At 38.7% G+C, this 24,860-nt stretch overlaps 1 protein-coding gene across 1 annotated transcript in view; it reads right to left on the bottom strand.

Annotated features, from left to right (window-relative positions):
* Positions 1–24,860, bottom strand: part of RNF121 (ring finger protein 121) — a gene marked incomplete at its 3' end in the record, with an annotated part of 84,944 nt that overhangs the window by 48,583 nt on the left and 11,501 nt on the right. The window contains exons 2-3 of the mRNA XM_084248520.1: positions 3,893–3,930; positions 865–1,006 (exon numbers count right to left, since the gene is read on the bottom strand). Coding sequence (XP_084104646.1) covers positions 865–1,006; positions 3,893–3,930 — 180 coding nt within the window. The remainder of the gene's footprint in view (positions 1–864; positions 1,007–3,892; positions 3,931–24,860) is intronic.

Here is a 24,860-nt window from a genome sequence, read left to right as displayed (position 1 = left end):
GGCGCACAGACCTCTCCTGCCACCCCTGCTGCTCCCCTCAGCAGTGTACTTAGTCCGTCTGCCTGTTCTGTTCCCTGCTCTGGCTCTGGTGAATTCTCTCACCCTCCCGCGCTTCTGACTATACCCAGTGCTTGTGTAAATAAATAAATCTTAAAAAAAAAAAAAAAAAAAAAAAAAAAAAGTCCTTTGTCTCTCATTTTCTTTGGTTTTAAGATTACTTTGTCTAATATGTAATAGGCAGCCAGCTCTTTTGGTTATTATTTGCATGGGGTATCTATTTCCCATCCTTTTATTTTATATATTATCTAGAGTATATAAAGTATCTTTCAGGATATAAATGGATCATAGTTCTTGTTTTTTAAATCCAATCTACCTTTAATGAGAAATTTAATCCATTTACATTGAAAGTAATTACTGATAAGGAAGGATTTACTTCTGCCATTTAGCTAAGTTTTCTTATTTATACACTTTATTCTTTATTTCCTCCATTACAACCTTAAAAAAAAAAAACCCTAAATCCTACCTATAAGATTCAGTAGAGACTTAGTCTTCCCAGTCAAATGATCACTTCTCCCTCTATTTGAATAGTTCCTGATAAATGTCTCCTTTATGAATCTGTCCCAAAATGCTTAAAAGTGGGGGGACCTTTACCTAGTCATGAAAATAGTCTCAGGTACTATCCGTTTTCACCCTCTGGATCACTTGCCCATTGAACAGATATCCACCATACATTAATCACCATTCATACATAAAGTCCACATCCTCTGCCTACACGTGATCTGGGTTAGGCTAGACCCTAGAATTCCTAAGGAGGGTCACTCAATGACTGATGTACAAAAAAAAATGAGAGGCAGAGTGGCTTACATTGTAGGAGCGGGGATGCCTCTGCTTCCACTGTACCAGGAGCAGCTGGGCCACCACCAAGGTAGCAATGAGGATGAGGACCATTTCAGCGTGCATGGCTTCGTGGCCGCGGTGCTTGGCATGCATGCGTGCGTGCTCGATCCTGAAAGCCAAACAAAATGGAGTAAGCTAGGTCAGGGATGGCAAGGTGGTAAAGGAACAGTATTTTCCACAGATATTCCAGTAATGTGTAGCTTAGACATATTCATTGTGTTTTGCAGTTGCAGGGTAGCAAGCAGCAAGTAAGGGGCTAGAAAGACACACGCCCGAGGACAGGCATTTGGGGATAAAATAGCGGTTCTCTAGGAGACAGTCACCAAACTTAGTCACTGGGGTGAAAGGTGAGTATTCTGCCTGTCCCAACTGGGCACCTTATATTATTCCTGCAGCTAGAAAGAGGATCCAGAAGAATCCTGTGTCACTGCCCATTTTGGTCTTATTTTAACTTGTCACTGGAAAGAGAAAGCAACTCAGAGAGAAGATTACAGTCATAAAGCCTTCTACTTAGTCAATGATGTTTATGAAACCTGTAAAGGAGAAACACTGCAAATGTGCGTTGGTTCCAGGATTTTATAAAGTATTGCTTTATTCATTCTCCTGTCAGTACCAGGGATTCTGAAGACAAGGCAAAGTCTGAAAATCTGTTTTAATTTTATACTAATCCAACAATGACTTCACCAACACAGATAAATAACCTCTTCAAGGGTCAAGGAGAATACAGCTGGAAACTCTTATTTAATCTAAGATTGGCCTACTCTTTTCCTAAGGATTGGCAGAAAGTAATTCCATTGGCCAATACAGGCAAAAAGCTTCCTCTCAGAGAAGCACATTCACTCTTACCACTACGGGTCATAGTCAAACAAGGGAGAGGAATGAGGAAGGAGTTAAAAAACTAAAACTAATGTAACCTGTAGTCAGGACCGCCTTCTCTAAACATGGGGTAATAGGGAGGGAGGTAAAGGATAACATAGATGGTGTCTTCATGGAATTCCTAAGAACAGTGAAAGTCTAAGGAAGAAGAACCCAGAGGGATGAATTATGGATAAATGATAGGGCAATATTAGCAAAAAGCTAACTATAGATTCTAGGTGGTGGGCATTTGGGTATTTAAAATTCTTTCAATCATTGCACAATTCTTTCAACATTTCTGTACGTTTGAAGTTTTTCATAATACAATGTTAGAAGGGAAAACTTGGTGGGCAAAGTGAGCAGCCAAATGTCGGCCTAGCCAAGAGTTTGTCTTAGATAAAAATCTATCCTGAGTGAGAATCTGACGAAAAGATAACAGGGTTACTCAACACTTAGGTTCAGACACATCTAAGCGGTCACAACCAAGAGAATTCACATCTCTACATCACGATTTCTTCATCTGTCAAAAGGGGATCATAACATACCTCATAGGGCTGTTGTGAGGAAAGCTAAACTAAAAAAATAAAGAATACTTTAAAAAACTAAAGGCTATGAAAGTTGTAAAGATAACATAAGTTTCTTGTTCTCAAACAGTATATAACTGAATGGATGTGAAATCAACAAAAGGCTCGAGAAGAGCCCACTGAAGTTATCTAGTTTAATTTCCATCCAATGCAAAAATGATTTCTATAATCCCTTGTTTGAATGCTTCGAATGGCTGAGAACATAAATGCCTCTTAAGGTAATCTATTATAGAACCAGCACTCTGGCACATTGTAGATACTTATATGTGCTTATGAAGGAATAAAATTCCAATGCATTAGGAGACAGGAAGCTCACTGTTTCTTGGTATACCAAGATTATTAAAGATATTTCTGATAATGAAACAAAATCTATCTTCATGTTGCTTTAATTCATTGGACCTAATCCCACACTCTGGAACAAAGGACATCTATTCCTCTTTCCCAATGCTGCCCCTTCAAAGGTTTATCACATCTTCTTTAAAAAAAAAAAAAAAAAAAAAAAAAAAAAAAAAGCTATCCTGTTCCTATCACCATTCTCTTGTGCCCTTTTAGGTTAACAGTTCTAGATCTTCTAAACACTATTCATGTAACATAATGTGGAAACCAGTAGTCCTAGCTGCCTTCTTCTAGATATTATCTAGCTAAGTATGACCTTAATATGCTGTGTTTACAACAAAATCAGCGTAGCATCACTGAAACAAGAGCACTGTTGCACTATCACCTCCCTTGATTGTGAGACAGATGTGAACATCTAAATTTTTTGGAGTATTTTGGTGTTAAGTGGCACATATTAAGCTTAAAGTCCTCTAAAATTTCACTGGGTTTGTCATGTGAGTTGATGCTATGGTTTTATAATCAACATTTTTATAGTCAATAGCTCTAGTCTAAATGAAGGATTTCTTTCTCACTATTAAATTTTACTTGGCTGTGTTCAGCTCAATGGTCAGCCACCTTAGGAGGTCTATGTGGTACTCTGACACTTCTTTACTTAAGAGAAAGCATGACTGTAAGATATTGCTGATTAATTCTGGTGAGTACAGCTCAATTCACCTTAGTCCAGGAAAGCCAATAGCAAAGTTGAGATAAGAAGACATGTCTATTTAATCAAGCAGAGCTCTCTCTGCCTTATTTCATGGATAATGATGCTAATGATACCATCTTCCAAATAAGCAACACTTACTGGAAGCTTACTACATGCCAGGTGCTGTTCTACGGATTTCACATAAATTAATCTAATCCCTGACTTTACAGATGGGGAAAACTAAGGTTAAAACAGATGTTAAGTAATTTGCTCAAGATCACATAGATAGGAAATGGCAAAACTGGTATTCAAACTCAGATGGATTGTTTGGTACAGTTACCTTATTTACTCCCCTAGTACTGAGAGACACCCAGGAATGACCCAGGTACAGTAAAACATGCCCAAAAAACCTGTCTTACTAGTTATAAACCACTGCCTTCTACAACCAAGGAAGTAAACAGGATAAACATACAACACTATTAATTGGGTTAATATATAGTTCTCTAGCCCAAGGGGCACGCACTGTCATACTTACCTCCATTGTTCCTCTGGGGAAAGGTCTGACATATCAACCTGTAGAAAAACACCATCAGAGAAATCCATTACTGCTTTAGAATCGTCCCTGCCCAATATAAGGTGTTCATGCATTAATCAGTATTTTCAAGGAATTACATGAAGCTTCAAGTGTCACAATCTCAACAAAGCTTTCCCCAATACTCTATTTCCCACTGGCGTCTCCCTTCCCTAACCACTTGCTTTGGCTTATGCTTATGACTATAGCATATCTGTGCTAGGCAATGAGGGTGAGGACTGGCCCCTGAGCTGAGCATTTCTGTGCAGTCAAACTCCCAAGACAGACATCCATACAGGAAAATTTCTTATTATATGCTGAAGACTAGGTATGGAAGAATAAAAAAGCAACTTCTAATCCAATCTGTGGTGTGAGAGATTAGTGAGACTTTCCTGGAAGAGATGTGAATTATCATCCAAATAAAGAAATGAGAGAACTATGTTCCAGGCAAAGGGAATATAATATCAACATGAAGGAGTAAGTTGTATAGTATACAAACAATTCAATATGGCTAAAACAAAAAGTATGAATCAGTATTAATGAAGATGAAGCTAGAGATAACATTCTGTGATATAATGACATTTGACTCTAATGGAGCCCATGGTTGCAGGTAAAACATTAGACTAGGGTGCACTGAGCTGGAGACCCTGCTCTGCTATTAACTAGCAGTTTGACCTTCCAACCTCAAAGTTCTGGTTCTATATGTTAGTCTTTTTAGAGCAGGGTTTCTTTACCTTGTAACTACTGATATTTTGAGCTATCAATTCTTCACTGGATGGGAGGAGGCTATTCATTGTGGGATGTTTAGCAGCATCCCTGGCCTCTACCCACTAGATGATAGTAGTATACTCCCAAGATGCAACAACTAAAAATGTCTACAGAGATTGTCAAATATTCCCTGAGGGACAAAAAAAATGCCTCCAGTTGAAAATCACTGGTCTAGAAGAATACTAAACTCTTGATTTCAAGGTTCAAGTCTCACTTTCTTAAAGCCATACAGAAGCACATGAAAGCACTCAAATGAGTGCTGAAACTGTCCCATGATCTAGAAGAGAGAGAAGGCCTCAGAATTACTGAAATTAATTAATCAATTAATACCCTTTAGTTCTCATGTTGCCCACGGCCTAGCTTCCCATTATCCTTTGATAATTTCAAAAAAGTACTTTAAGGGTAATGTTTAAAATATAATCAGGGCCTCCCCGGTGGCGCAGTGTTAAGCGCTGGGTTGCAAAGCTGCCCGCAGCCTCTGTTGTGCCGGTTCAATCCCTGGTTGCTTCCAGCCACTGGAGGAGGGTCCCACATGGCGTGCAGACCTCTCCTGCCGCCCACTGCTCCCCCAAGCAGTGTACCTCGGTCCTTCTGCCTGTTCTGCTCCCCGATCTGGCTCTGGTGAATTCTCTCACCCTCCCGCGCTTCTGACTGTATCCAGTGCTTGTATAAATAAATAAATCTTTAAAAATATAAAAATATATATATATAATCAGCTGAACATCATATCACTGAGTCAAATTTACCAGACATCTCTAAATGTGTATACTAGAAATGCTGCTCACCACTGAAGGAAGGCTTTCAGGTTTCTACATATCCTAGTCACGTTTAAAAAAAAGATCACAAAACTTCACCAAGCCAATCAAGGCTATGAAGTCAACCGCCCTCCTCTTTTTCCCTACTCACACATTGCCTAAGGTGTCCTGACAGGTCTTCATCTCCCCAGGAGGACAGAGTTCCCCTCAGAGAGGGAACAAGTAGACCTAAGAAATGGAAAGGCCCAGGTGGCCTGAACAAACAATTAAGGAACCTGAACAAACAAGTAAGGAACATATTTCACAAGGAATACACAAGTTTCATGCTACCTATAAACGCTCTTTACTTCCTTTCCAACTTGAACTTGCATCGCGCCAAGTAACTCTGTCCACTGTCCCAAAACTCATGGGACCCATTTCTGTCTCTAGTCTTTGTGTATTTCTTTGCTGCTTGCTTGAATAACAGAGCTGGGCACATATTAAGTATTTGATGAGTACTTGTGGAATTGAACAGAATTCTCTCTAATAGGGTAGAAAGCAAGTATGCTGACAAACCAGCAACCACTCTGAGATGCTCAAAGAGGAGAGAGCATAAGCAGACACTTGAAAAATACCTAATAAGCATCTAGGAAAGATTATTCACTTGAAATCAGGAGGCACCTGAAAAATGTTTTTAAAAATACATGTCAAAACAAACCAAAAAACAACTAAATGTCAAAGAGCAAGACAAGTCCATTGAAAGTAAAATTGGGAAGATCCAGAGAATTGGGTCAGGTGTAGGGGTGTCTCTGGATGAGATAGTGGTCAAACATCCTCATAAATGCCTTGGTTTCTCCAATAGAAAGGGTAAGAAAACAGATTAAATAGAGACTGACTTTGACACTGTGGGGTTGTAAGGGTAAGGACATTCAAGGTGACCACGCGATTTCATTAGCTTCCTGCTGGGAGAGTGGGATTATTAGAAGATGATGGGGAACTGAATGTTGGTGAAGCGTAGGACAGTAAAGCTTTCAGTGTCTCAAGAAAAACAGCTCAGATGGGAAATGCTGAGACTTAGACTACACCTATGGCTTAGAGGACCACTATATTATTCAGTACTTCACGGGACATTACAAATGCCAAGTAAAATATGATTCGGCTTTACAGTATCATTCTCAACGGTGAAAAGCTGAAAGCATTTCCATTAAGATCTGGAACAAGACAAGGATGTCCACTCTCACCACTGTTTTTCAATATAATACTGGAAGTCCTAGCCAGAGCAATAAGACAAGAGAAAGACATACAAGGAATCCAAATAGGAAAAGAAGAAGTCAAACTACCACTATCAAACTATCATATCATATTTGCAGATGATATGATAATATACATAGAGAACCCCAAAAACTCCACAGAAAAACTAATTCAACTCATCAATCAGTTCAGTAAAGTGGCAGGATACAAAATCAACACGCAAAAGTCAGTAGCCTTCCTATACACAAACAATAAATCTGAAGAAGAAGAAATCAAAAAAAAAAATCCCTTTTATTATCAAAACAAAAAAAATCAAATACTTGGGAATAAATCTAACAAAAGAGGTAAAGGACCTATACAAAGAAAACTATAAAACACTGTTAAAAGAAATAGAAGAAGACAGAAAGAAATGGAAAGACATCCCCTGCTCATGGATTGGAAGAATAAACATTATTAAAATGGCCATCCTACCAAAAGCAATTTACAGATTCAATGCTATTCCAATAAAAATTTCAGTGTCATTCTTCAAAGAAATAGAACAATTATTGATGAAATTCATATGGAATCACCAAAAACCCCGAACAGCCAAAGCTCTCCTGAAAAAAAAAAAAAAAAGAAGGAAGAAGGGAATGGAGGCATCACACTCCCAGACTTCAAACTATACTACAAAGCCATAATCATCAAAACTGCATGGTATTGGAACAAGAACAGACACACAGACCAATGGAATCAAATAGAAAATCCAGAAATAAACCCACAGATTTATCATCAACTAATCTTTGACAAAGGAGTAAAGAATATGCATTGGAGCAAAGAAAGTTTGTTCAATAAATGGTGCTGGGAAAACTGGGTCACTACATGCAAAAGAATGAAGCTTGACTACTACCTCACACCATACACAAAAAACCAACTCAAAATGGATTAAAGAACTAGACATAAGACCTGAAACCATAAAATACATAGAAGGAAATATAGGCGAAACACTACATGATATGCACATCAAAGACATATTTACAGACACATCACCCAAAGCAGTGATAGTGAAGGCAAAGATCAACAGCTGGGACTTCATCAAATTAAAGAGCTTCTGCACAGCAAAAGAGACAATAACAAAAATAAAGAGAAACCCCACCAACTGGGAGAACATTTTTGCACCCAACACTAATGATAAAGGACTGATCACAAAAATCTACAAAGAGCTGCTAAGATTCAACAAAAACAAAGAAAATAATCCAGCCAAAAAATGGGCAGAAGAGCTAAAAAGAAACTTCTCTGAAGAGGAAATGCGAATGGCCAACAGGCATATGAAAAAATGTTCAACATCACTTGTCATCAGGGAAATGCAAATCAAAACTACCATGAGATACCATCTTACACCAGTGAGAATGGCACATATTAAAAAAACTAGCAACAACAAATGTTGGCGAGGGTGTGGAGAAAAAGGAACTCTCCTGCACTGTTGGTGGGAGTGCAAACTGGTCCAACCACTATGGAGAGCTGTGTGGAGATTTCTGGACCTACTAAACATAGAGCTTCCATATGATCCAGCAATTCCACTACTAGGTATTTACCCAAAGGACACAGAAACATCAATTCCAAAGAGCACCTGCACCCCTATGTTTATAGCAGCATTGTTTACAATAGCTAAGCTTTGGAAACCCAAATGCCCAAAAATAGATGACTGGATCAAGAAGATGTGGTACACCACATGGAATATTACCATACACCATGGAATATTACTCAGCATTCAAAAAAGATAAACACATGCAATTTGCAGCAACATGGATGGCGCTGGAAGGGATCATGCTCAGCGAAATAAGCCAGAAAGAAAAAGAAAGATACCGGATGGTCTCACTCATAGCAGGAATCTAGAAAACTTAAATAAAAGGGATCAGGAAAAAGAATAACTATAAGAAAGTAAAAATCAAAATCAGCAAACAACTATGAACCAGAGACACTCTATGGGGGGTTGGGGGGGGATTGGGGTAAAAATAAGGGGGTCACAATTGTATGGGAAATATAAAAATAAAATTTATCCAAAAAAAAGGAATATTTAAAATAAAAAAAAAAAATAGGGCCTCCCCGGTGGCGCAGCGGTTGAGCGCTGGGTTGCGAAGCTGCCCGCAACCTCTGCAGCGCTGGTTCGATCCCCGGCAGCTCCCCGGCCACCGGAGGAGGGTCCCACATGGCGCGCAGACCTCTCCTGCCGCCCGCTGCTCCCCTCAGCAGTGTACTTCGGACCTTCTGCCTGCTCTGCTCCCCGCTCTGGCTCTGGTGAATTCTCTCACCCTCCCGCGCTTCTGACTGTACCCAGTGCTTGTATGTGTAAACAAACAAAACAAACAAATAAATAAATAAATCTTTAAAAAAAATAAAAAAATAAAAAATAAAAAAATAAAATAAAAATATGATTCAGCTTTAGTATTTGCCTTCTGAACCTAAAGATTATTTAAATTACATTCAAACTAGTCTTCTAGTTCTAGTGGAAAAACAAAGAAAACTGCAAACTATATTTATAATTAACCTGTACCATCTGGAAAGACATCTTTATTTGCTCCCTCATGAATGATTTTATTCATCTGGGGCCAAGCATTCAACCAGTCTGAAGCACTGAATCTGTCCCAAGCTCAGTTAGCTCCTTAGCAGGCTCTCAGGGCAAGATTACTGATTAATAGGCCCATATTCAACTGTTAAGACCCTCACTCAATGTTGTCTTGCCAATCATTCCCTTCCTAGGATTTCACAAGGCTCCCAGTCATGCCAATGGACCTACCTAGATCCAGATTTCAAAGACATTAAACCAAAAACAGCAGGCAGAGGGGAAGAGAAAACTTCACAAAAAAAGAAAACTGATTAGAGGTTAGCTGCTATCTTTTCTCAGGTGCAAAGACCACCACTTGTCCCCCACAAATATCAGATACTCAGAAGTCAAACATAGGTTTATTATTTGTCCCTTAAATCCCTCTTTTCCACCAAACCACACAGTCTTCCGCAAAATGCTGGTCAATCCCCCTGGTTCCAGGAGACTCTTTAGATTGATACCATTCACAGAACAAACGAACATCCCCTACTATCTTGCTAAGCATGGTCCACAGTCCAGCAGCATCACCACCTAACAGCTTATAAAGAAACTAAGAATCTTGGACTCCATTCCAGACCTCCTCAATCAGGATGTGCATTTAAGAAGATACCCAGGTTATTCACATGTACTATAAGACAGAGAGGTACTGCGACTGCATCCCAACAGTCAACATTCATAATCTGGCCTACAGCCATATTCTTCTATGCACCTATTCTTTTTTCCTGATTCTTTAATAATAGCTTTACTGAGATCTAATTCACATACCACAAAGTCCATGCATTTAAAGTATCTTTAAGACATACATCTTAGCAACATCTCTAAAGACTCATCACCCAAAGCAAAGAAAGTCAAGGAAAAGATAAACACCTGGATTACATCAAACCAAAAAGCTTCTGTACAGAAAAAGAGACATTAACCAAAATAAAGAGACACCCCACTGATTCGGAAAAAAATCTTTGCACTCCAGTCAACTGATAAGGGACTGATCGCATATACAAAGAGCTGACACAACTCAACAAAAATAAACAATCCAGAACAAAAAATGGGCAGAAGAGCTGAAAAGACACTTCTCCATAGAGGAAATGCAAATGGCCAACAGGCATATGAAAAAATGTTCAACATCCCTTATAATCAGGGAAATGCAAGTCAAAAACCACATTGAGATACCACCTTACACCAGTAAGAATGGCACATATTAAAAAAACTAGTAACAACAAATGTTGACGAGGATGTGGTAAAAAAGGAACTCTCCTACATTGCTGGTGGGAGTACAAACTGGTACAACCACTATGGAAAGCTATCTGGAGGTCCCTCAGTCTCCTAAAAATGGAGCTACCATATGACCCAGAAATTCCATTCCTAGGGATCTACCCAAAGAACACAAAAACACTGATTCAAAAAACATACCTGTACCCCTAAGTTTACTGCAGCAGTATTTATAATAGGTAAAATCTGGAAACAACCCAAATGCCCAAAAACAGATGACTGGATCAAGAAGATGTGGTACATATACACAATGGAATATTATTCAGCGATCAAAAAAGATAAACTCATGCCATTTGCAGCAACATGGATGGAGCTAGAAGGAATTATGCTCAGTGAAATAAACCAGAAGGAAAAAAGAAAAATATTGGATGGTTTCACTTATAGGAGGAATACAGGGGAACCAAATAAGACATCAAGGGAAAAAAATAATAACAGTACAAAACACAACAAAACAAAAACAAACAGACAATTATAAATCAGAGACATATTGCAGAGGACGAGGAGGGAGAGGGGTTGGAAGGAGGGAGGAAGGAGCAGCGGAGACTGAGGTGAGGGTGCACAGGTACACTGGTGAAGGGAATTCTATGGGAACTACACCAGGGGAGAGTGGGGAAACAAACACTGTTTAGAAACGACCAATGTTGTATAAAAAAATAAATTTTTTTAAAAGTTAAAAAAAAAAAAAGCAGCAGCAGCAGCAACTCTCTGCCCACCTGGGTCTATGTGGGGGGCCTCTTCTTTTCCTTTCTCCTTTTCCCAATAAACCTGTGCTTTTAGAATGTAAAAAAAAATAAATTTTAAAAAGCAAAAAGCAAAAAATAAAAAATAAAGTACACTAATCAGTGCTTCGTAGTGTATTCAGAGATGGTACCACCATTACCACTAAGCCCAGAACACTTTCACCACTCCAAAAGAAACCACACACTAGTCAGCAGTTACTCTCCATCCTCCTCCCAGCTCAGTTTACTTTCTGTCTCTATATAGATTTGTCTCTTCTAGATATTTTTCATAAACAGAATTACACAAAATGTGGTCGGTTTCTTTCACTAAGCACAATGTCAATATTCACCATGTTAAAGCATATATTGTGGTTTATTACTGTTTATTGCCAATTTTACACTGTACGGATATACCACATTTATTTATCAATTCATCAATTGATGGCATTTTGGGTTGTTTATACTTTTTGGCTATTACAAAACATACTGCTATGAACATTTGTCTAAAGTGTCTATGTAGACATTCTTTCATTTGTCTTGAGTCTATATATAGGAGTGGAATTCTTGGATCATATAGTAACTCTAACTTTTTGAAGAATTACCAAGCCACACCACTTTACACTCACACCAGCACTGTATGAGGGTTCCAGTTTCTCCACACCCTTGACAACACTTGTTTTTCTCTTTTGATGAAAGCATCCCAGTAGATAAGAAATGGCATCTCAGTGTGATTTTGACTTTGCATTTTCCTGATGGATAATGATGTTCAGCATTTTTTCATGTGCTTATTGGCCATTTATATATCTTCTTTGAAGAAATGTTTACTCAAATTGTTTGCTCACTTTTGTTTTTTTAAAGGTTTATTTATTTATGCATACAAGAACTGGGGTACAGGCCAGAGGTGTGGGGGAGTGAGAAGATTCACCAGAGACAGAGTAGAGAGCAGAACAGGCGGGTCTACTGAAACACACTGCTGAGGGGAGCAGTGGGCGAGACAAGAGATGTCTGCTGCACCCTCTGGGTTAGCTCCCTGGCCAGGGATCAAACTCATGCTGCAGTGGTTGGTGATAGCTTGATAGCACTGAGACTGGACCCCCGTGTGCCACCAGGGAGGTCAGGTTTGCCCCCTTTTAAAAAAATTTTTTTTCAGAGAAGTTTCAGGTTCACAGCAAAACTTGATAGAAAGCATAAAGATTTTCCATCTATTCTCTGCCCCCACTTATGCAGGGCCATCTTCATTACCAACATTCCCCACCACAGAGGCACATTTGTGCCAACCAATTAAACTATATTGACATATCTTTATCCCTAAAGTTTACCTTAGAGTTCATTCTTTTTCCTTTTTCTTTTGCTTGAGATAACATTAATTTACAACACTGCATGAGTTTGAGGTGTACAGTTTCTCACCTCCGTAACATCACCAAATGCCTAGTCACCACCACCATGACCACCTGCCCTTTCCATCTATATTCTCTCCCTGCTCATCCCCCTCTAGTGACCACCATTCTGCTGTCAGAGTCTGAGAGATATTTTGTTTGTCCAATTGCTCTTTTTAGTTTATATTCTATTAAAGCATAAACTCAAATGGTGCACCTTTCTCCTGATTTATTTCACTTAGCATCAAGGTCCATCATGGCATCCTGTTACAAAAAGCAAGATTTTTTTTTTTTAAATAGTTGAGCAGGGTTCCACTTTGTTTGTATACAACACCGTCTTAATCCAACCATCTACCATCAGTCACTTGAATGTCTCCATATCTTGGCTATTGTAAACAGTACCGAACTGAATATGTGATACACCTATCCTTTTGAATTAGAGTTTTCATACTTCTTTGGGTAAATGTCGAGAAGTGGGAATACTGGAAATGGTGGTAGTTCTAGTTTTAATTTTTTTGAGGAATCTTCATACTGTTTTCCATAAGGGCTAGACCAATTTCCTTTCCTTTTTCTCAACAACCTACCAACATTTTGTTATTTCTTGCCTTTTTGATAATAGCCATTGTAACTGTTGTAAGGTGAAGTCTTTTGATTTGTATTCTGCTTTTGACTTGCATTTCCCTAATAAGTGATATAGAGCATCTTTTGATCTGTCTGTTGGCCATCTGTATGTCTTCTTTGATGAAATGTCTATTTAGAGCCTCTGCCAATTTTTTAATTGGGTTGTATGTTGCTATTCTTTGGCAAGTTGTACATGTTGTTTATTCATTTTGGTTATCAACCCTTTGGCTGATATATGGTCAGCAAACATCTTATCCCATTCAGCAGGCTGCCTTTTTTTATGGTTTCTTTTACTGTGTATTAGTTTTTTCATTTTATATAGTCCATTCTCTTTTGTGTCTCTTGCTGTTGGAGATGAATCCACAAAAACATCACCAAGATCGACATTAAAGAGTTTTTTTGCAAATGTTTTCTTCTATATATTTCATGGCTTAAGGTGTTCAAGTCTTTAATCCATTTTGAGTTGATTTTGAGTACAGTGTTAAAATAGTGGGCTAGTTTCATTCTTTTCATGTAATTTTCCAGTTTTCCCAGCACCGTTTACTGAAAATACTTTCCTTTTCCCCCATAGTATGTGCTCAGCTCCTTTAGTTGCCCATATATGTGTGGCTTTATTTCTGGTCTCTCAATCTTATTCCATTGATCTGTGTGCCCATTTTGTTTTTCAAATTTTGCTGATTTGCCAATCATTTATACAACTATATAATTTTGGGATTACACTTCACACCTTTACACGTGCACATGCTTCATTTCCCTCCACCTAATCACCTGTACAAATACCCTACCACCTTCCCTCCTCTTCTCTCCTTCCTCCCTCCCATCCCCTGTTGTAACCAGTATATATTTCACAGAATTCAACTATTTTTGTTATGTTTTGCCAGTGTGTTTTCTTTTGCTATTTATATTCCACAAATGAGTGGAACCATCTGCTAATTGTCTTTTACTTTTTAACTTATTTCACCTAACAAAATCACCTTGAGACCCATCCATTTTGTCCCAAAAGGTACTGTTTAATCTTTCAACAGTTGAGTACTACTGAACTGATATATATTCTACAATTTCTTTATCCAGTTGCCTGATGATGGGCATTTAGTTTGGTTCCATGACTTGGCTATCATGAGGAATGCTGCAATAAACACAGAAATACACACATCTTTTTATATTAGTGTTTTCATATTCTTTGGGTAAATACCTAGCAGTATTGCAGGACCATATGACATTTCTTGTTTGTTCGTTTTTTTGTAAAATCTCCATACCGTTTTAAACAGGGGCTGCCCCAAGCTATTTCCCCCCCAACAGTGGGTGATGAGTGCCCTTTTTTTTCCACATTCTCACTTTTTGATAGAGACCATTCTCACAGGGGGTGAGGCAATAGAGGTAATATCTCACTGTGGTTTTGACTTGCATTTCCCTTATAATAAAAGTGATGATGAGCATTGTTTTTCACGTGCCTATATGTCCTCTGTATGTCTTCATTGGAAAAGTGTTTATTTAGGTCTTTAACACATTTTTTGATGGGGTTCTTTTTTGTTGAGTTGTATCAGTTCTTTATATATTTTGGAAATTAATGTTGTCAGACATGTGATATGCAAGTATCACCTCTCAATACACAGGTTGACTTTTGGTTTTGTGGTGATTTCCTTCATGTATTTGTTTATTTTTGCTTTTGTTTCCCTTGCTGTTGGAGTTGTGCCCCCAAATACATCCCTGTGCTTGATGTCCAGGAATGTAGCACCTCTTTTAAGTATTTTATGGTTTCAGATCTTATATCCAATTCTTTCAACTATTTTTTAAAAAATTTTAAAAGATTTATTTATGCATACAAGAACTGGGGTACAGGCCAGAGTGTGTGGGAGGGGTGAGAGGATTCACCAGAGACAAAGTAGGGAACAGAACAGGCAGACCAACTGAAATACACTGCTGAGGGGAGCAGCAGGCGAGTCAGGAGAGGTCTGCTGCGCCATGTGGGTTGCTCCCTGGCTGGCCCGGGGATCGAACTCGCGCTGCAGGGGCTTCGGATAGCTTCACAATGCTGTAATTAACCCCTTGCACCACCAGGGAGGCCCTCAACTATTTCAAATTAAATTTTGTGTATGGAGTTAAGGATCTAGTTTATTTTTATTTTTATTTTTTGCCAGCTGGCTGGCCGGCCAAGTTTCCCAACATCATTTGTAAACGAAACTTTCCTTCCTTGCCTCCTTTGTCAAACATCAACTGTGTGGGTTTATTTCCAGGCTGTTTCTGTTCTTGTTTCAATTCCATATAGTTTTGATTACTATCATTGCATAGTATAGTTTAAATTCAGAGAGTGTGATACTTCCATTTTTCTTTTCTCCCAGGATCGTTTTGGTTATTCAAGGTCTTTTGTGGTTCCAAAAATGTATCTTAAAATTGTTATATTCCCTTGAAAAAAATGTCATTGGGATTTTGATATATATTGTTTTAGGTAATATGGGCATTTTAACAATGTTTATTCTTCCAATCTATGAGCGTGGGGTATTTTTCCACTTCCATCTTTTTTTGTCTTTATGATCCTTATTTTCTCCAGTATCTGTTGGAATTTTACTCTTTCATTTCTGATTCTTTTTATTTGCATTTTCTCTCTTCTTTTCTTAGTGAGACTGACTATGGGCTTATCAATTTAGTTTATGCTTTCAAACAACCAGTGCTTGGTTTCATTGATCTTTCAAATTTTTTGTTTTTCATTTTATTTCTGCTTTCATTTTTATTATTTCCTTCCTTCTACTGATTTTTGGGTTCATTTCTTCTTTTTCTAGTCCCTTCAGACATAAAGTTAGTTTATTGGAGAATTTTCTTGTTTATTGACGTGCTCCTTTATTGTTATGTACTTTCATCTTAACACCACTTTTAGCACACCCCATGGTAGCTTGTCTCTTATGTTAGTCTCCAGATAACGTTTTATTTACCCTTTGATTTTTTCACTGGCTCACAAGTTATTCAAAAGCATCTTGTTAAGTCTCCATGTGTTTGGTGTTTTCCTGGGTTTCTTTTTGGGTTTGATTTGTAGTTTTATACTATTATGATCAGAGGAGATGCTTGATGTAATTTCTATTTCTCATATATTTTTGAGACATGTTCTATGTCCTGGCATGACCTATTTTAGAGAATGTTCCATGGGTATTACTTTTGGTTTGCATGATTTATCAATTGATGTATGTGGTGTGTTCAAATCCCTTACACTATTAAAGTGTTGTCAAAATGTTGCTTTAGGATTGCTAATAGTTGTTTCATTTTCCACATTTCTGGAAGCATGGTTTCAGTAGATTTTGTGTCCTCTAATAAACCTATCAAAGGCATTTATTTCTTTTGCAGAATTACAACTTAAAAACAAAATCCTGTTTATCTCTAGCATTTATTCATGGTTCTCTTTCAAGAATTCCATCTCTACCCTTACCCTTTTATTCTTGCATGTTGTCACTTTATTCATTGGAGACTTGAGCACTTTAGTCATAGTTATTATGAATTCTTTGTCCAATAATTCCAACACCCCTGCCATTTCTGAGTCTAGTTCTGATGCTTGGTCTGTTTCTTCAAACTGTTTTTTTTTTTTTTTTTTTTTGTCTTTTAGTGAGTCTTACAATTTTTTCTTGATAGTTGGGCATGATATACTAGTTAAAAGGAATTAAATAGATCTTTAGTTTTAGTAATATGGTGGTAAGATTCTGGGGGAGGGGAAGCATGCTACAGTTGCATGACTAGATTTCAGTATTTTGATAAATCTGTGCTTCTGGAGAGTGATCTTCACATTCTTGTACATGCTCCTCCTAGATGGGATAGGATGCTTAGAGTGGGCTGGAATTTGGTATTTCCCTTTCCCATATGGAAAGCTCAGATGACTAGAATTGGGTATTTTCGTTCTCCCACCTCAGTTAGGAACTGATAAAACTCTAGGAGGTTAGGTTCTGGGCCAGCAGTTTCTCCTGGTTAAATGCTTTCTCCTGACAGGTGATCTTAAGACAGAGTGTTCTGTATTACTTTATTTTTATTTATTTATTTTTTTTAAAGAGGCATGTATATACATGCACTGGGTACAGTCAGAAGCGTGGGAGGGTGAGAGAATTCACCAGAGCCAGAGCGGGGAGCAGAGCAGGCAGAAGGACCGAAGTACACTGCTGAGGGGAGCAGCGGGCGGCAGGAGAGGTCTGCACGCCATGTGGGACCCTCCTCCGGTGGCCGAGGAGCAGCCGGGGATCGAACCGGCGCCACAGAGGCCGTGGGCAGCTTCGCAACCCAGCGCTCAACTGCTGCACCACCGGGGAGGCCCTGTTCTGTATTACTTTAAATGGTTCCTCTCTCCCTCCCCTTGCCAAAAGCATGAAGGGTTTTTTTTTTAATGCTCCCTATAAGAACCTGTTAGAAACCTAAGGAGTAAAACTCATAAAATTGTAGGTCCTTCCCACACAATGACTGAGGACCCTTGGAGTTTGTAACTCTCAAAGTTGTCTGAACAGTCTCCCATAATTCACTGATTATAGGGTAGACCAGGTTTCCCTACCACCAAAATTTGGTTCCCACAAAGGTTTCTACGCCTGTAAGGTGTGATTCTTTGTAAGTTGTTTGTTCATTTCTAATTTTCAGAGTAGCAGTTTTCCCTGTGACCTCACTTCCCATAAAGATCTAAGAATTACTGACTTTCTAATTCAGTTCTTTACTTGTTAGGACAGAATAGTGACTTCCAAGTTCTTCATGTGCCATCCCAGAATCCTTTGTTTTTTAACTGGGTTACTTATATGTTCACTGTTAAATTGTCGTTCTTTTATATTCTAGATACTAAGTTCCTAACTGATACAGGACTTGCAAATATTTTCTCTCATTCTGTAGGCTACCTTTTCATTTTCTTCAAGTCCTTTGCAACACAAAAGTTTTTAATTTTGATGAAGTCCAATTTACTCATCTCTTCTTTTACTGTTTGTGCTTTTGACATCATATCTGAGAAAACCATTGCCTAGTCTGGTCATGGTTTATAACTTTTTTTCTACGAGTTTTCCAGTTTTGTTATTTTTTATTTTTTTTTTTTTAAATTTATTTATTTTATGCATACAAGAACTGGGTACAGGGCAGAGGTGTGGAGGATGAGAGGATTCACCAGAGACAAAGTGGGGAAACAGAACAGGCAGATTGACTGAAATACACTGCAGAGGGGAGCAGACAGTGAGTCAGGAGAGGTCTGCTGCACCATATGGGTAGCTCCCTGGCTGGCAGGGGGATCGAACTCATGCTGCAGTGGCTGTGGCTAGCTTGATAGGTTGCGTCTTAACCCCTTGCGCCACCAGGGAGGCCCAGTTTTGTTATTTTTTAAACTTAGATTTTTGGTCCAGATTGAGCTGAATTCTGCATATTATGTGAAGTATGGTTCCAACTTCATTCTTTTCATAAGACCATTCAGTTGTGTAGCATCATTTAATAAAAAGGCTTTTCTTTTCCCATGTGTATTTGATTCTTCACATTGGCTCTTAACTCTCTAAAATGGTACATCACCCTTGTTTTCTAAAATCATTTTCTTGAGTGGCCCCTCCATAAATTTTGCTGGAAAGCTCTCAAAAAAAGGTAAAAGATAGCTGGAGAACTGTGTATGCTACCATAAATAAGTGGATGAGTGAATGAGTCCTCTTATCTGTCAAGTTTGTTAAACTTTTTGATAAAATTTAATAAAGTCACTCATCTACTCCATTTAAGGTATGACTCCATTTAAGTTATGACTAAATGTGCGGGTCCTGGACTAGACATGGCAAAACAAAGCTGAACCAGACTCTTTTCCTGCCCTTCAGGAGTCACACAGAAAATAATAAAGCTGTTCTAAAGGCATGAATTTACTTAGCCCAGGAGGTAGAATTAGACCAGGAGGTAGAATTCCATTTTACAGAAGGCACAGATAAGATATAAAAGAAATGATTCACTGATTATCATGCTCACTGGGGATACGGAGCAGAAATGGTAGAAAGAGAACCACAGACCTTAAGGGCCTTAGGGCCTCCAAGTGGTCAAACCAATAATGAACCATAGCTCATATTAAGAGTCACATTATAACTTTCAGGGCCCTAGTACTATTTGCCTTTGTGGGACCTTTCCTCCATTAAAAACCATTTTTTAAATATTTTTATGACCACATTGTTTGATTTATAATCCAAACTGAGTGTATCCATTTTTGTCTTCTAATTAAAAGAAATTAAGACCTTTTTTTGGTGCATTCCTAGGCACTGTGCCTACTGGATAGCTCAGACCTGGGTCCTGCTGTATCCCAATAGCTATGGACCAAGTGTTCTCTTCCCAGCTCCCAAGTCACTTTTCTCTGCAGCTTCTGTGATTCTCTTCTCTACAGGGCCTATTTGATCAAAAAACATGAGGTTTAGATTCACACTAAATCTCAGACTGCCTAGATCCACAAACACACACAAAAACAACCTAGTTATACTCATATGAGTACTTAGAGCCTGGGCAATTATTTGACAATAAAATATGTGTTCTGTGTTTAAGAGGGGTTTAAATTCATTCAAAGAAACAAGATACATCATTGACCTGCAGTAGAAAACAGACAAGTAAACTGCCATTTTACATATATGAAATGACCTCTGGCAGCACTGTTATGAAGAATAACCAAGCAATGAAAAGAGGGAGGCTATCCTGTTCCTACATATAGAGACTATTACCTATAAAGGTTTCCAACAACAGAAAATATGCTGGGGAAGATGGACAGAGAAACTTCTCTCTACACCTCAATTTTACCTTATACATAAAATGAGGTGGTTGGCTTAGGTGATTTTCAATATCCCTTAAAGCTAAAATGTTTCAATAATTCATACCAAATCTGCCTAACTCCAAAGTTTTGGAGTCAGCTACAATACTATGGACTTCCAAATTGCCAGTTTCCTTAGCTACCACAAATGTAAAAGCAAAATACTTTTCTTGGTGAGGCATAACATTAACAGGATGCTGTCATATTAAATCAGTGAAAATTTGTCAAGTGACTACCATATGCACACATCAAGAACATCCATCACTCAGGGGATGGCCTCGTACCCTGGTTTTAAGTATCTGCGAACTGCTAAATGCCCAAACTCTGGAACCGCTTCCACCAGGGTAACCCAGCATTTCAGGAGTCTCGGTTGATCCTTCCAAGTTAGAAACTGATCAGCCATTCCCCTAGAGACTTCATTCTTTCACAAAACACTAGATATGAATAAGCCCAACCTTTGCCCTTAAGGTACTCAGTTGAGGTGTGAAGGGAGAAAGACATAACATGGTAAGGATAACCATGATATATAAACAAAATGCTGTGTAAGACCAGAGAAAGGAGAGATTAGCTAGCTTCTGAACCTGGTAAGAATACAACATAACAACCAGACCGGCTGCTTCTATCTTATGGGGACAGTTACTATGGTCTGCTGGGTTATTAGGATAATAAGTGAAATCCAAAGGTTTACAGGCTACCCATATTTGTAGCTCCCCATTCTGTTCTTAATTTACTTTCTTCTCCAATTCTTCAACCTTGCCAAGAATTCAAAGCCAGTAAATCAAAGTGGAACTACTTCAGCTTTCAGACTTTATAGATCAGCTGGGGATCATGCAGCCTGACTTGGACAGTGAAGTGAAAGTAGATGCTGGCTGAAATAACTGCTGTGGCTGCTCTCTGTCCTCAACCACCTATCCCCTCCTCTCATCACCAGAAAGCACATCTCCAGGTCAGCTGAGTTGCTAAGCGTTTTTATTTTTTTTTTTTTTTTTTTTTTTTTTTTTTTTTTTTTTTTTTTTTTTTTAATATTTTATTTTTTTTTTATAGAGGCATGCTTTATTTATTTGTTTGCTAGTTTGTTTGTTTGTTTTGTTTATACATGCACTGGGTACAGTCAGAAGCGCGGGAGGGTGAGAGAACTCACCAGAGCCAGAGCGGGGAGCAGAGCAGGCAGAAGGACCGAAGTACACTGCTGAGGGGAGCAGCGGGCGGCAGGAGAGGTCTGCACGCCATGTGGGACCCTCCTCTGGTGGCCGGGGAGCAGCCGGGGATCGAACCGGCGCCGCAGAGGCCGCGCGCAGTTTCGCAACCCAGCGCTCAACCGCTGCGCCACCGGGGAGGCCCTGCTAAGCGTTTTTAATGAAACTTTTCAAATGTACATTCAAAAGTAGAAGGAATAGTTTAATGAGGTTTCTCATTCAATAATTATGAAATTTGGTAGCACTTAAAGTTTGTTTCTCTGGTTTTTCAATTTCTATCTCATCAAATTCATATTTTTCAGTCTGATTTCCTCCCCACCCGGCATTCCTCTCTCGTCCTTCCCTAGATGCACTCACTCCACCTTCCCACGTACTCTGCCCATACGTCACGGCCTGCAGAAACACCTCGTGGACAGAAACATCTTTTCCACCCACTTCTGAAATCTCCCTTGAATTCTTCATTGCCACACCTCCTTAGTTCAGACTTTGTCCCGGCTCTCTCCTAGAGACCTCCCAGGTAATCTTCCCGACTCTGATCTTGCCAGAACAGATTCATAACCTAGGAGTAGTAACAATGATCTTCATGAGAAAAACATCTGATTACATCAGCTCTTTACACTGACAAACTTTGATAACTTTCTATTGCCTTCAGATTAAAGTCCAAATTCCTCTCTATGACACATAAGGCACATCATAATCTGGTCCAATCAGCTGCTTATTTCACCACTCCCCACCAGATGGTTTATACTCCAACCACACTAAACCACCCACCATTTTAACATGAGTTTCCCTTTCATCCCTCATTGCTCTGGCTGCTGTTGTCTTCCTAGAATTCTTTTCTCACCTTCACTATCCATTTCTACTCACTCTTTAAAATGGAGTTCAAATATCATCATCTCCTTGTGAGACATTCTCCAACTTAATTCATTCACACATTCAACAATTAACTGATCATATGTTAAGTTCTACATTGGGGATACAGTAATAAATAATAGCTCTCCCTCTCAAAGAGTTTAGAGTCTAGTAGATCTCCTCAGGACGAGTGATTCCTTTTCTTTCCTGTTACGTAGAAATTTGCAATTTTCACATACCTTCAAGGTCACATTTATTATTTCTCATACTTGTTTCTGAGTCTGTTTCCATCACTGGATTCTATTTTTTAGAGATATGTTGAGGTTTGGCATCCATTTTAATTAGATAATAATTGTTCGTATAAACTTGTACAATCATCTTATTTAAATCATTTCCATCATTCTAAAAAGAAACTTTATGCTCATTTGCCACCTCCCCAGTTTCACCCTCAGGCATAGGCAACCACTAATCTTTTTAATACCTGTACAGATTTGTCTATTCCAGACCTTTCATATGAACAAAAATCATACAATATGCAGTCTTTTTGGGCTGGCTTCTTTCACATCAAGGATCATCTGTCCTATAGCATATTACAGTAAATCACTCCTTTTTCTTGCCAACTAATAGTCGTTTGTATAAATATAATCAGCTGACAGATGTTAGGGTTTTTTTGGTTTTTTGTTTTTGTTTTTACTTTTTGACTATTGTGAATAATATTTCCATGCATTTGTGAATAAGTTTTTGTGTGGACCTGTTATTTCTCAAGTATATACCTAGGGGTGGAATTACTGGATCATATGATAACTCAATGCTTAATCTTTGAGAAACTGCCAAAGTCTTTACTACAGCAGCTGCATCATTTTACATTTCCATGAGCAGTGTTATCAGGGTTCCAATTTCTCCACATCCTTGAGAACATTTATTATGTATTTTGGATTACAGCACTCTAGTGGGTGTTAAGTAATATCTCATTGTGGTTTTGATATGCATTCTCTGATGGCTAATAATATTTAACATCTTTTCATGTGCTTATTGGCCATTTGTATATCTTCTTTGGAAAAAAAAAAGTCTTTTCAGATTGTCCATTTTCCAATAGGTTATTTTTATCTTTTTCTTGTTGAACTATAAAAGTTCTTTCACCTCCAAAGATACATGATTTGCAAATATCATCTTCCATTTAGCAATCCCAATGGGTGTGAAGTGGTCTGAGGATCATTTGTATCTTATTCATTTTTTGTGATTCAAAGAATTAGCACATGATCTGGCACACTGTATATGTTCAATAAATCTTAGATGGATGTTTCAGAATGTTAACTGCTTTGTAGACAAGGTAGCTGCCTTACTCATTTCAGCATCACCCTCAAACTTCACACCTAGCACTAGAAACAAAGCACTGAGTACATTTCTATTGATACTCTCTTGAACAAACAGTGAAGATAATACTGCAGAAGAATCCAGAGGAACTGGGTAAGTCATCCGAAATCAACAGATTGCAACTATTTATACAGGTTATTACCAGCTACCCCAAGAAAGCTGCTGTCCTCTAAGGATAAGATGAACTTCTATACAAAGCATTTCTGCATTGGCCCACATTCAGAAGTTATTAAAATGCTCCATCATTTAGAAAACTGGTCCCCTCCCTCCATTCCCTTGGGAGATATTAAGCACCACATGACAGAATCATAAGTTATGTTCATCCACAGCAGTAAACGATACTATGCTTTGCTTGAAGTACCTTTCTTAAGGAACTCAGAACTTGATCCAGAAGAGCAGAGAAGAGGTTGGCATTTGGACCACATCAGAGATACGGAGCTGACAAAGGCTTTGCCTTAGCCTTTTAGTGCTAAATTTCAAAGGGACTTTTCATCATAAGAGAAACACTAATATGAAATACTACATGATCATTAACACCCAATCATATGAACTTCCCAAACTTAAGAGAGCATGAAAGTAGAACTGAAGGAAGCTTTGGGGAGGGAAAAAACCTGAAGAGGAGGGCTGATTGTACCAGCAGGTCTTGGTCAGTGGGTCTCTACCACCTCTTCCTTCCTTCCTATTACTCAGCTACAACTTTAATCCAGGCCCTTCAACTTTATGCCCTTACTGTCAGTCACTGTCACCCAAGTTTGAAATCTCCTGGTATTCCAAAGCTGCCTACTAGAGAAGGTAAGAACACAGTAGATCATACAACGCTCTTCATGAGAGCACTGAGAGAATGAGCTCCTGTGACCACAGAAGGTCATGATGTAACCCTAATCTGCCTTTCCAGTTTTACTTTACTCTGCTCCTCTGGCATTTTAATGAATGTTCCTCTGTTCTATGCATAACACACCACAAAGTACGTGCACTTTGGCATTAGATAAACCTGGATGCCCTACCTGCCCAGATCAAGGCAAGTTTTCCCAGCCTCTTTAATCTCTCCTCCCTATCTTCCCCCAGAGTGATCTTTCTAAAATGAAAATCTGATCCACTGTCACTCACCCAAGTGTTTAAAGCTCTTAATAGCAAATCCTCAACTTCACATAAAAATTCAAACTCCTTAGCGCAACATGATCTCACACCTGCCTCCCTTTCCATTCTCCTTACTTTCTTATTACTTCCTACATCTTCCACTCTGGTGCTCTAGTAATACTAAACCACACTAAGTTCCCTGAAGGTGCCATTCTCTCCCTCTCACTTCTCAACTTGCACATGTTGTTCCTCCTAACTAAAGCCTTCCCTTCTTTCTTTAGTCAATTCCTATTCATCTTTCATAATCAGTAAAAATGTGACTTCTTTTGGGAGACTTTCTTGATCCCTTGCCCACCATTTTAT

Source organism: Talpa europaea (genome assembly GCF_964194135.1).
Source record: "Talpa europaea genome assembly, chromosome: 1".
NCBI lineage: Eukaryota > Metazoa > Chordata > Mammalia > Eulipotyphla > Talpidae > Talpa > Talpa europaea.
This window is presented reverse-complemented; position numbering and strand designations above follow the sequence as displayed.